The sequence below is a fragment of the Kogia breviceps genome, chromosome 5 (genome assembly GCF_026419965.1).
Source record: "Kogia breviceps isolate mKogBre1 chromosome 5, mKogBre1 haplotype 1, whole genome shotgun sequence".
Taxonomy (NCBI): domain Eukaryota; kingdom Metazoa; phylum Chordata; class Mammalia; order Artiodactyla; family Physeteridae; genus Kogia; species Kogia breviceps.
Genome location: NC_081314.1, coordinates 28,767,036 through 28,780,428, shown reverse-complemented (window position 1 = coordinate 28,780,428; position 13,393 = coordinate 28,767,036). Strand labels below are relative to the sequence as shown.

At 40.2% G+C, this 13,393-nt stretch overlaps 1 protein-coding gene across 4 annotated transcripts in view; it reads left to right on the top strand.

Annotated features, from left to right (window-relative positions):
• COL6A6 (collagen type VI alpha 6 chain) overlaps positions 1-13,393 on the top strand; it is a 177,283-nt gene that overhangs the window by 133,072 nt on the left and 30,818 nt on the right. For 2 of the 4 annotated variants that reach the window (XR_010840635.1, XR_010840636.1), the window contains 7 exons: positions 24-86; positions 866-916; positions 2,576-2,611; positions 3,325-3,387; positions 8,418-8,480; positions 9,543-9,578; positions 9,692-9,732. Coding sequence is in view for 2 of the 4 variants with exons in the window: in XM_059065465.2 (XP_058921448.2) it covers positions 24-86; positions 866-916; positions 2,576-2,611; positions 3,325-3,387; positions 8,418-8,480; positions 9,543-9,578; positions 9,692-9,728; positions 12,132-12,143 (361 nt within the window). In the remaining 2 variants the exon portion in view is untranslated. Of the gene's footprint in view, positions 1-23; positions 87-865; positions 917-2,575; positions 2,612-3,324; positions 3,388-8,417; positions 8,481-9,542; positions 9,579-9,691; positions 9,753-12,131; positions 12,144-13,393 lie in introns of those variants that run through there. The other 2 variants (XM_059065465.2, XM_067033805.1) reach the window with 2 other exon arrangements.

Below are 13,393 nucleotides of genomic sequence, written 5' to 3'. Positions count from 1 at the left end.
CATTTCATTGTTCTGTTTGACAGGGAGAACCTGGCGATATGGGAGAAAAGGGAGCCATTGGCCTTCGGGGTCCTCGAGGCTTGCTGGTTTGCGTTTTATTCCTACTTTTGATCTGGCTCTTGGAATCCTTTTAGTTCAATAGATATCAGGTGTGGTTCTCTGAAGAGCATGTTGAAGATAACATCCCAATCTAACTGTAGAGCTTTCTAGTGATTGAGATTTCATCCTCATCTTGACCAACTTTTCCAAGGTAGCAACTTCCCAGGTACCAAGCATCCTGGCTGGGATGTTCTTGAAGCCACATGATAAAATGGACAAAACTTGTGTTTAACAACCCCATAACCTTTCTTGCATTCTTTCCTCTCATCCAAACGTGTTCATGGGAAACTGAGCCCACCTTTCCCCCAGTGCTCGGGGCTTCTCACTAAGACCTCTACAAGGATCCAACAGTAGCCAGTGCCCAGACATTTAGGAGATCTTACTCTTATCCAGAAAACTGAAAATGGTTTAGAGCTAAGGTATTAAAATACAAATGTTATCCAGGAGAGATAACACTTCTACCTTCTTTTATTAAGATTATTATACACCTGAAATTTTCTCATTTAATCCTCATAACATGATGAGCAGGTACAATTATTATTCGTCTTTACAGATGAGACAAGTGAGATCAGGGACAGTGCATTGTCTGTGCCTGTTATTGAGAGTTTCCTTTAGTGTCACTATGTCAGTGGCCTGCCCCAGAGGGAGAATCCTGCTGCCTAATTTTTCCTAATCAAACCAAAAAACTGGCTGTCTAGTTCTCTTGTGAATAAGCCTGCCTCTGCCTGCAGTAGGGGATGTTTGTAAATAATTGCTTTGTTTACAGGGTGATGATGGCAACCTAGGTTATGGTAGTGTTGGAAGTAAAGGAGCAAAGGTAAGACACATCGACTGAAAGCTGGTCATTTGCCATTTATTTTTTGTTGCTCTTTATGGCTACATTTAAGAGAAAAAAGAAAGTAGTGAATAAGGTAGACTTGGACATTTATAGATAGATTTTGATCATTTATTTGCTGATATCTTATGGGGAATATAGTAGAAAAAAAGAAAACAACTTAAACCTAAGGGCCAGGCAACAAGTGAAACCTGAAATTAATTTTCTGTTCTTTGCAGAGATGTGCAGCCAGGGCCGGACTGGTTCCAGCCTGAACAGTATATCTAATCTAGAGCCTTAGGGAGGCATTCCAAAATTTGTCCTCTGACTATGTTTACTCTAATCATTAGTGAGAAGTTTTACAGGGCCTTTCCAAATGCATTGGGCCAAGCAGTAACTTCAAAATTAAACCTTGTAACTTTACATCAGAATTATAACTTTATATTGTCACTGAATATTTAAGTGTCTGGAAGTAAGATAAATTTATCAAAAGCAGTGATTGCTATATACCAACAATAACCACTTAGAAATCATAATAACATCCACAAAAACATAATATAGTTAAGAACATCTTTTCTACAAAAATGTTCAAGACCTATGACCAAAATTACTGAGATATAAAATTTCAATAAATGGAGACATACCAAGTTCTTTTTGGAAAGTTTAAAACATTATAAAGGATCAATGTAATTCTAAATGAAATCCCAATGGGAATGATGCAAGAGGCTGTCTGAAAGAATAAACAAACCCCAAACAGCTAAAATTTCTTTTTAAAAAAAACCCTAATGAATGAAGGATTTCCAGTGAAATTTTCATCAGAATAGAGAATAATTGTAAACAACCTTAATATTTGATAAAAATGAAACTATTAAGTAGCTTATAGCATTGAAATATTAGCCACTCTTTAAAATGAATGTAAATGTTTATACATAATTGTATAGAACTTCTGTGACAATGTCAAGTAAAAATCAGAATGCAATAAGAAGAAACATTTATCCCAATTGTGCTAAAATGCATTTTAGAAATGCATTTAGAAAGATTAAAGAAAATATGACAAAATATTTATAGTAACTGTTCTGGGAAGTGAGATTTGGGTGATTTTTCTTCTTTCTATCCTTTTATATTTTAAATATATTTGAGGAGATCTTACTTTTAATGATCAGAAAATAAACTTTATCTTAAATAAAATATGTTTTCATCAAATGAGGGTTATCATACCTCTTCAACTATAGTCTGTGGCCAAAGATGGTAAACAGAGGATCAGAAAACAAATGATCAAATTTAGATGGCAGGCTTCCCCAATTTCTTCCCCCCAATTGAAATCCATTTAAGAAGACTGTTTCAGAAACACATGGCCAGATGGCCAGCTATCCTGTCAAATGTCTACATTTGAAGGAGAGCTGATGTGTAATTCCTCAGATGTGTGCATTTACCCATTTGTCTTAGGTTGTCATGATATTTTGGTGAGACCAGTAAATAGTTTAATTTAGAAATTGGAGTTAGTTTCTCAAATCGTGCAATACAGTTTCATTTTCAATTGTTCTGGCCCTTCCTTGGTTCAGAGGCACTTAAACTAAATAAGGCAGCAGGCAAAATTAAAGTCAATATAAGCCTACCCTAGTGATATGTGCATATATTAATTTTCTCCACTGTCGATTATAGGGGCAAGAAGGATTCCCTGGAGAAATTGGACCTAAGGTACCGTGTACTTCATTCTAACTAGGGTTCAATCAGAGATACTCCCGGGATTATGAAATGTATTATAGGATAATAGAAGGATAGTTATTTATAAATGAATAAAAAGAAAACTTTATGGGGAAAGGGGAGAAGGAGGAAGCAGACTTTTAAAAATAATATTTCATTTCTAGTTTTTAATTCATAAGTAAAGGAAGAAATCATCCTTATTTTTTTCCTCACGTGTACTCCTTTCCCTCTGCCATATGTATTTTCCTCTTTGCTCAAAGGGAAGTAAAAATGTAAGGAAAACCAAAATTACCTGATCTCACCTGCCTCAATTCTCCCAACGTGTTTATAAGGCACCTTCAGATAATAAGTTAGCGATGCTGTCCTCTACCTTAAGACTTTCACTTCTGCTGGAAAGATTGACTGAGCTCAGTAAATGCTAGGTCCTGTGATTGGATCAGGGGGCAAAATGAAAAGCATAGTTCATATCTCCAAGAAAGCTGTGTTCTGGCTGGAGAGACAGAGAAATAAAACAGTGAGGCTCCAGTGTACTGTGTTGAGAATTTAAAAATGAGGGGTTATTGGGGGTAAGACACTTCAAAGAAGACTATTAAAAATAAAAATATATGTGAAAAATGTCTTCATGTTGGAATCAGTATAAAAATACAATGAGATATATCCCTTTGATTTTACTAACCATTTTATTTTATTTCTCTGAACTTATTTAGGGTGAGGTTGGGGACCCTGGTGGTCCAGGAGAAACTGGACCCAAGGGCACTAGAGGCAAGACAGTAAGTTTCTCAGGCTGCAAAGCCTTACAACCTCAACTACTTTGGGAAGTTCTTTTTTGTTTATTTATTTATTTATTTATTTTATTATTTTTGGCTGCATTGGGTCTTCATTGCTGTGCGCAGGCTTTCTCTAGTTGCGGCAAGCTGGGGCTACTATTCGTTGTGGTGCTCGGGCTTCTCATTGTGGTGGCTTCTCTTGTTGCAGAGCATGGGCTCTAGGCGTGCAGGCTTCAGTAGTTGTGGCACATGGGCTCAGCAGTTGTGGCATGCGAGCTCTAGAGCACAGGCTCAGTAGTTGTAGCACACGGACTTAGTTGCTCCATGGCATGTGGGATCTTCCCAGACCAGGGCCTGAACCCGTGTGCCCTGCATTGGCAGGCACACTCTTGACCACTGCGCCACCAGGGAAGTCCTTTTTCATGCTTTTACAGTCATTTGAGTTGTCATTTGGTGCCAAAGACTTGTAAAACTTGTGGTTTTTGTTAAGACAAACTTGGGGAAGGGAAATGGATATTTTACTCACCCTTCATTGCCAGCAATAAGGCTCGTAGTGACCAAGTTCACCTGATCTGGCTGACAAGGTACCATTCTTAACACTGGAAATAAGTTGTGTGTTGTTTCTTAAGGAATCCTTGTGGTCAAAACTGTTTTTGCATCACAAAATATGGCCAGTTTAATCCCATCGCCCTGGCAGACCTCGTGTAATTTAATGCCCACTGGCATCTTGTCTCCCCTGTTAAGGTCTCGTTAAACTACTTTAATGAGGTGGTCCTCTACCAATTTAGCTCAAGAAAATATCTCTTGAGCTCTAGGAGAAAGTTTCCATTTATTATGTAAAATAATGTACTGTAATGAATGTGTCCTTTTTATTCCCTGGAGGACCTAGACATTGCCTAATGCTTTGGACCACTCAGAATAAACACCCATCTCCGGCACCCTCAGAAGCAACAGCATCCTGAGCTTGCCTTGGGTTCTTGTGTGCTAAGAATGGATTTTGCCTTTGCTGACTCTTTATATATCATAAGCTGCAAAACTGAGATGGTGGCTTTATAAAAGACAAAATCTTATGACAATTATCTCCTGAGACCATCTTTATCTCTTTTCTTCAGAACAGCACTGATCAGGTAAACTGATCTTGATACATGTCAATTGCTGGACAAGAAAAACACAAAGTCTAATAAAACTATTACTTGAGGTGGTTTTTCAGTCTTGTCATCATAGTTAGTTTTACTGTGATCTGGTTTATTTTCTTGTAAATTATAACAAAAACTTTATGTGACAAGATTATTTATGTGGGTTTTAGGGGTAAAGAATAAAGAAACTTCTTTCCCTCCATCCAGCTTTTCCCAAGAGGACTGTTTCCTGGCTATAATTCTTTTCTTCATACATGTTTTTGGATGTCTATCCTTTAACATTTTTGTTCTCAAAAAACAAACGAAGAAGAAGAAGAAGACTGATAAAAGAAATATAATTTGAAAAGACTTTCAAATTAATCCAGATCTCTGGATCTTTTCCCTCTACTTTTTAATGAGGTAGTTTACCCTTGAACATTGGAGGCATGCAAACATGGTCAGCAGTTTCTTGGGTTCCCTTGCTGCCCAATGGCATGTTAATCATTTTTAAAAAGCAATAAACTAATGGGGAATAAATATATCATCTTTTTCTCTTGGCCTTTGGTTACTTGAATTTTTTTCCCACAATGGACAATTCATCACTGTTTTTTTAATATATAAATTTACTTTTTATTTTTATTTATTTTTGGCTGCGTTGGGTCTTTGTTGCTGCGCGCGGGGGCTTTCTCTAGTTGTGGCGAGTGGGGGCTACTCTTCATTGCGGTGCACGTGCTTCTCATTGCAGTGGCTTCTCTTGTTGCGGAGCATGGGATCTAGGCACGCAGGCCCAGTAGTTGTGGCTCACGGGCTCTAGAGCGCAGCCTCAGTAGTTGTGGCACACAGGCTTAGTTGCTCCACGGCATGTGGGATCATCCCAGACCAGGGCTTGAACCCGTGGCCCCTGCATTGGCAGATGGATTCTTAACCACTGCACCACCAGGGAAGCCCTTCATCACTGTTTTTGAACTTGCTTATTTCACCTGCCATGCTGCTTTCTCTACATCTCTGTGAGTATTTTTGAATTTGAAGTTTAGACACTTGAAAACTTTCAGGTTTTCCCTTTGAAAGATCGGAAGTTCCCTTTGGAAGGTTTTAGTGATAAAGCTTTGAGTGTCTCTTTAGTTCTCTTGGAATGATTACATTCCTAGTTTCAGTTTTCTAAATCTTCACCTTTTTCCCCCAACTGAAGCATTTTTTTAAAAAAATTTGCCATGATTTTTAACCTATCTTCTTTTGGGTATAGAGGTATGTTTGTATGTATTTATACTTTTTATCAACTTGACACACATGCACATACTTCAAGGTAGGGTTCCTCAGCCACAGCACTGCTGACATTTTGTGCTGGATAATTGCTGTGGGGCTGCTCCGTGCATTGCAGGATGTTTAGCAGCATCCCTGGCCTCTACCCATTAGAGTCAGAATCATCCACCTGTCCCCCACCATTATGACAGCCAAAAATGTCTCCAGACACTACCAAATGTCTCCACAGGAGTTGGGGTTGAGGGACACAAAATCCCCCCCACACCCAGTTAAGGACCACTGGTTTAGAGAGTCAACTAATTTCACAAGGTTTGTTAGGAAAACCTGGCAATCCTTCTGTCACTTAGCTCCTATTTCTCTGAAAGTTGTCTTTTTGCTCTACTTTCTGGGAAATTCTTTGACTTTATCTTACAATGCTTCTTTCATAGTTTAATTTTCAAGCACTCATTTTTTTGCTGTCAGAATATTCCTTTTTTATACTATCCTGCTCTTGTTTTATGGTTGAAACTTCTCATCTCCCTGAGGATATAAATTAGTATTTTTGGAGTCTTCTTTGCCCAACATAGTCTGTTCCCTGCCGTGTGTTTTTTTTCTGTCCTGCTCTCTATTTCTCATGTTTCCGGGGAATGGGCTAAATCTCTCTATTGAAGAGTTGAGGACAAAAATTCTGATTGGAAACCCCGAGGAGATGGGTGGGGCTCATCAACTACAAGTGTCACTGAAGAGTGATCTGAGTTGTTACTTAGCAAACGTCTGATAATCAGCATCTTTGGGTCTGTTCTTCTCAAATCTAGTCAGATTCCCCTGAGAAGATTCTTTCAGTCTCCTGCCTGAGGGTGAAGTTCTGGCTGCCAGCTTTCTGGGAACCCCAGCTTTCTAGGGGGTCTCACATCTATTCCACACCTTCATTTGATCACCCTATTTTCTGGATGGTACCACTGGCCCTCAGCTCTGCCTGGGGTTTCCTAGTGCAGACACCTTGGTTTTACCTCTGTCACTGAGGAGGAAGAAGGGACATTCACCCAATGGTAGAGAATGGGGAGGAGGCTTGGGGATTCCTAAAACGATCTTCAACCAATCTGCCTTATGAAGCCTCTCTCCTTTAGCTCCACTTCTGGAGGTACCTTCTGAGAGTGTGTTATAAAACACACAGATTCTTGGCTTTCCCTGCTGCTGGCCTAGGCTTCAGCTTTTTCAGCTCTAAGTCATTTAACACTGGTATTTCTGCTTTCCAGCCTCTGACGTCTGATGGCTGTTGTCTCCTTTCCCATTCTCCCCATGCTTGTCATATTTTTGCCTTTTAAAAACATCTGCTTACTATTATTTTAGTAAGACACTGGAGGGAGCAAAAGTAAATGCCAATGTTCAATCTGCCTTGTTTTGCCCTGGAGGTTAATCTATATCTTCTAAATAAAATATGATCATTAATGTTGTTGTTTTGTTTTGTTTTGTTTTTTTTACTCAACCCAGCATGCTATAAATATCATTGGAAGACCTAAAGGACATCAATAATTATTTGCGGGCTTCCCTGAGTGGCGCAGTGGCTGAGAATCCGCCTGCCGATGCAGGGGACGCGGGTTCGTGCCCCGGTCCGGGAAAATCACACATGCCGCAGAGCGGCTGGGCCCGTGAGCCATGGCCGCTGGGCCTGCGCGTCCGGAGCCTGTGCCCCGCAACGGGAGAGGCCACAGCAGTGAGAGGCCCGCGTACCACAAAAAAAATAAAATAAAAAAAAATAATAATAATTATTTGCTGTTCCATAGGCAATGCTTTTACAAATTAAGTTGATTTTAGACAACTTTGTATTTAATTCTTATAAAAAGCATGACATTGTGAATGAAAAAAGGACTATTTTCCTAATTCTTAAACTAAATTCTAGCTTTCTTTATGATAAATTATACTGTTGAATGCACATGAATAAAGTAGTCAACAAATGTTGTTTTTATTTACTGCGGGTAGTCCCCATTTTACTACAAATATTTCCAGCCAACTGCTAAATATTTTTTTGTTGTAGTTACTTTAAAGGTTTTTATATTTAAATTTTTGTTTTTCTGGGGTTTTGTTCATGTGTTTGTCTTTCGGTTTTGTCACCTACTAAATTTAGATAAGTTGAGATAAAAATTGATTTAGATAAAAATTTCTCCCTTGACCCAGCAATTCTAGTTCTAACAATGTTCCCTAAGGAAATAATCAGGATTGCACATATGACTTTATAGTGGCATGCTTATTATAACAACAGCAAACTTAAATGCCAACCATAATGGACTGATTAAATAAAGCATGGTATATCCATGTAATAGAATACTATGGCAGCCATGAAAGGTGATTTTTGTGAAAGAATATTGAGTAACATGAAAATCCAAGATATATATTTAGTTTAAAAGGCAACAGGAAAAGTATAAAAATATATTAAAATATGTATAGATTAAGACCAAAAGGATAAACAAATAAAAGACCAGAGGAAAAGACACCAAAATGTCAACAAGGATTATTTGGAGGAGAAAAGGTTGCTGAGGATTTTTTTCCTTCTGTGCGCCTTGTGGAAATCTCTCAATTTTCTAAAATGAAAGTGTATTGCTTTTGAAATGTAAAACACCCACACCCACAAACACACAAACATGTATGTATAATCCTAAAGTAAATAAATTCTGCTTTGAGGTGTCTGCTGGGCTTCCAGGAGAGCCGGGATCCCCTGGGGAGCTGGGACCTCCTGGACGCAAGGTAAATTGAAAACCCATAAATCACATCAGCTCCTTTTCCAAATTAAAAGTCAGTGCCCGAAATCTTCATTATCCAAATGTGTGTGCTTTTAGTCTTTGCAGTTTGGCAATGATTTTCACTATTTTTCCACCTTTAATGTGCTCAGAGAGAGGAGGGGGAAAAATGCCGATTAAATATCAGTTGCCATTTCTTGGGTGGTGGGGGGAATTGAGGGAGGAAATGAAAAGAGATTTCTCATTTCATCTAGAATGAGATTTCTCAATGATCAGTGAATTTTATTGATCTGGCCAATCCTTGCCCTTTTCTCACAGTCAGTAAGTGATCAGTGAATGAAAGAAAGTGAGAGGAAATTAATAAATAAGTTACCAAGGCTGCATTCACATGGAACTTATTTTCTTCGGGAGTTTGGGTGGGGCGCCATCGCATTTTGCCCTGTCTCTGTGTGAAAGGGGCCAGACTCTTCCTCTTCCAAAGATGAGACTGAACACATGAAATTCAAACCAATCCCACTTTGTTCTTTCTATCCCCAACCCAGAGATATATCTATTCATTTTGGGAAGAACAATGCGGATTGCCTTTCTAGAAGTTCAGTTTGAGTCTGGTCCTCTTGTCATCCAACCAGTGGCGGGAATAGATTTAGGTTCTGCTCAGCGGCTGCCCAGTGGCCAAGGCCAAGCACTGGGGAACTCTGTACCTCTGCCTTAAGGAGGGGCAGGCACAGGGGATGGTTCAGGCTTATTTAGTTCTAGGCTGAGAACCTGCTCCAGAGTCTCCCAGCCGGTGTCTCATTGTCAGCTCCATCCTTAGCTTCTGGACAAGCTTTATCATCCAGAGATGCAGCTGGGGGAAAGTGGCCATTGGACGCTTGCTGCTTACTGTTTCTTCCCCTTGGAATGTCATTGTTAATTAGGTGATGAGTATCCTACACGAATTCTTTTCTCCCTTGAACTCAGAATAAAAATGTTAAGAAGTTATTTTTTTCTTAGAGTAACGTTGATGCACATTCTGGCTCCTGATGTGTGTGTCCAAAGCCCTGAAACCACACTCTTTTTGTTTCCCTAGGGTGTGAAAGGGGCCAAAGGATTGCCTTCCTTCTCGGTATGTATCTGCTAACTCCAAAGGAGCCTGAGCGCCCTGTGACACTTATTTATTTCTCAACTCTAGGACCTGCAAGTCTGTTGGTTAATTCCTTCTGTTTTATTTTTGAGCAGACATGCGAGCTCATCCAGCATGTGCAGGACCACAGTCGTAAGTACCCCACTTAGAATGATCACCCGGGGCGTCTGCATTCATAGAGGAAAAGCAGCAAATTCTGCACTCAAAACTGAGACAATTTACCAGACAATTTCTTTTTTTTTTTTTTTTTTTTCGGTACGTGAGCCTCTCACTGTTGCGGCCTCTCCCGTTGTGGAGCGCAGGCTCCGGATGCGCAGGCCCAGCGGCCATGGCTCATGGGCCCAGCCGCTCCGCGGCATGTGGGATCTTCCCGGACCGGGGCACGAACCCGTGTCCCCTGCATCGGCAGGCGGATTCTCAACCACTGCGCCACCAGGGAAGCCCCAGCCAATTTCTTAAAATTAGAGATGTCACTGTGTATATTTTGAGGCAGCATACTCTGGTGACTATGACTCCCTCTCTGGCTGCCAGCATGTCTATTGAGATGCTTCCAAGCACTAAGTCAGGCTATATCTGGTGCTTTATATCAGGGGAAAATGGAGACACAGGGTCAGAACTCCCCTGATGGTGAAATCAATCAGTGGAGAGTCACATTAAACTTTTTAAAATGATTAACCCCTGACAATAACTAAGAGTTGAATTCAGCTGGTGTAAAAGAGCCAGCCATGCCAAGGGGGTGTCCTGGTGGGAGGGAGCCCTGACTTCTGTTTATCATGTGTTACTCCTTCCCTGAGAAGGTGTGCTTGACTACCTTGAGTTAGACTCATTTGCTTTTAAAATTACTCATTCTGCCTGTATTTTCTTTACTCTCAAAATTTTAAAAGCAAAAAGGCATTTTGATTTGGCAAACGCTCTTTTGAATTTGCTTTGAGACCCTTATAGCAGCATCTTCTATCAAAATACGTGTTGGCAGCATCAAAAGAACATCATGGACAAGATGAGGAGAGAGTCAGCTATTTAATGTTCATCTACAAATGCGTAACAACTTCCCAGATAAACACTAGGACTCAAAAGAATGTCACAGTTCCCTCCAGGCTTTTTGGAAATCTCTCAGTTTTCTAAAATGAAAGTGTATTTGAAGGGAGAAGATAGACAAATTAGAGCCCATTTCTGTAGAGAGCATCAGTCTCAAAGACAAAGACTTTTCAAAGCTTTGAATGCAGTGCTGATCTTAACTCTGCCTTTTTGTAGCAGAATGGAGCCACCTGTATGTGGGAATCAAAATCTATGCATTGGGTCGTGAAGACTGTTTGCTCTGGGGCTGGATTAGCAGAGTGGGCTTTCTGACATGGGAGCCATGTGAACTACGATGACTCAAGGATAATCCAAGTATGATGAGTCCTGATCTTTTAAAATTTGAGGGGTTCAATACAAAATTATAAATCCAAAAGTACATACAAAACTACTTCAAAAGTGTCCTTTAGGACAAGAAAGAAATTCAACCACTGACTTCTATTATAAAATCACATGATCATGAGAACACGTGGCTAGGGCCCCTTGCAAGGGGCCCCGTTGTCCAGAACTTTCTGCAATGATGGAAGTATCCACTGCACTGTTCAATATGTAGCCACTAGCCACATGGGACTTTGAGTCTTGATAGATGGTTAGTGTAACTGAGAAGCTGAATTTATTTCATTTTTTTTTAATTTTTTTTTTTTTGGATGCATCGTGTCTTAGTTGCAGGATGCAGGATCTCTCGTTGCAGTGCACAGGCTTCTCTCTAGTTGTGGCTCACAGGCTCCAGAGCATCTGGGCTCTGTAGTTGCAGCACACAAGCTCTCTAGTTGTGACTCACAGGCTCAGTAGTTGTGGCACGCAAGCTTAGTTGCCCACAGCATATGGGATCTTAGTTCCCCAACCAGGGATCGAACCGGCATCCCCGGTTCGAATTGCAAGACAGATTCTTAACCGCTGGACCACCAGGGAAGTCCCTCATTTAATTTTAATTGATTCAAATGTAAATAGTCACATGGGGCTAGTGGTTTTCATATTGGACAGTACGGTCCTAAAGTTTAAGCTTCATTTACTTAAGAGTAAATCCAGCTCTGATGTTTATATATACACACATGTTACATATATGTACACATATATGTAATTGATAGCTATAGATATCTAGATGGGGAAAATCTAGAGTAAAGAGTGGTTAGGACCTTTTAACTTTCCAAATTCAGTGCGCCTCTCTGCAACATAATGTTCCCTCCCAGGCAGAAATCCTTTCCCTCTGACAGCTGGCTGCACGCCACTGATTTATGACCCTCCTATTTCTCCCATCCCATTCCCTACAGAAGGACCTGTGCTTTTACCAACATGTTGGATCTGTCTGCATTTCTCCAAACCCTATTTGTTGCCTTGGTTTTTGAGTCATCTACAAAAAGCTCACAAGGCAGAACCTTGGCTGCCATGATTTCTTACACAATACAGAACACTGTTCCCCTACCAAATAATAACCCAATCTCCTTTGTTCTTCTTCCCCAGCTTGCAGACATGGTGAGTAATCTTTATTTACAGCATATTATAATCAAGCTCCAAAATGTGGTACATCTGGAAAGATGAGTTCAAACAATGTGTTGCCTGCCAAATGCTAAAAATTTTACCTGGACTTCTTTGCTGCCTCATACTGGTAGCACAGCTCTACCTCCAATAAATCACTTGAGTTTAAGCTGAGTCTCACAGCTCTTTGCCAACCAAGTGGTTTGATTTTTTAATTATTTATATTTTAATGACTAACATTGCCATTTACCTTACCAATAGATTTTTTTTGTAATTTCAAAAACATTTCTCTCTCCCTCCATTTTCTCTCTCCATTTGTTATCCTGTCTCTGTAGTCTGGTGGTTAGGGATTAAGATGCAAAGGGCAGCAGAAGAGTGTGGAACAAAGATAGGGATGAACAGATAGCAAATAAGCATAGTGCTAAAATCTGTGGAGCTCTTGGCTGATGTTAATTACCAAGGTAGCTTAATGTCTTTCTGGGCCAGCTTTCAGGAATATTACAAAAGCTTATTGCATGATGTTTCTGTATAAACCCATCATCACCCTCTTATACTTTTATACCCTTATACCTTTTGTGTAAATCCATCAATCCATGCCTTCTGATCGCTTGTTCACTCATTCAACAAATGTGTTTTGGAAGCCTATTATGTTCCAGTCTCTGTCCCAGACACTAGGGACAGAGGGCTGAATAAGATGGACATAATTCCTGTCTTCAGAAGCTTCCATTTTAGTGGAGGGATCCAGGTAGTAAGTAAACAAAGGAAAGAATTACAGAATACTTTAGTTGCTGTGAAAGAGATAAAAAATGGAAGGTCCTGTCACAAAATGACTCTAGCCAGCTCTGCAAGATCCAGGCAGGGAATCCTGCAAGTGCAAAGGCCATGACACAAAACAGACCCAGGTGTTTTCTAGCTGCTGACAGAAGCCCAGTGTAACTGAGACACTGTGAGGAGGGGGACATGGCATGCGCAAAAATGGAGAAAGAAGTAGGACCAGATCGCACTGAGTTTTGTAGGTTATAATCAGGAGGCTAGATTTTATTTAGATTGGAATGGAAGGGTATTAAAGAGCTTATTAAAAGTATTGAAGGTATAAACATGAACTGATGAACAATTTTTTAAAGCTTATTTGGGCCACTGTTGGGAGAATGGATTGTAGCGGGGAGAAGCATAAAAGCCAGACGACTAGTGTTGCGGGGAGGGGGCCACGTGGAGCTATTCCAGGCAAATATGGCGGCGGCCTGGAT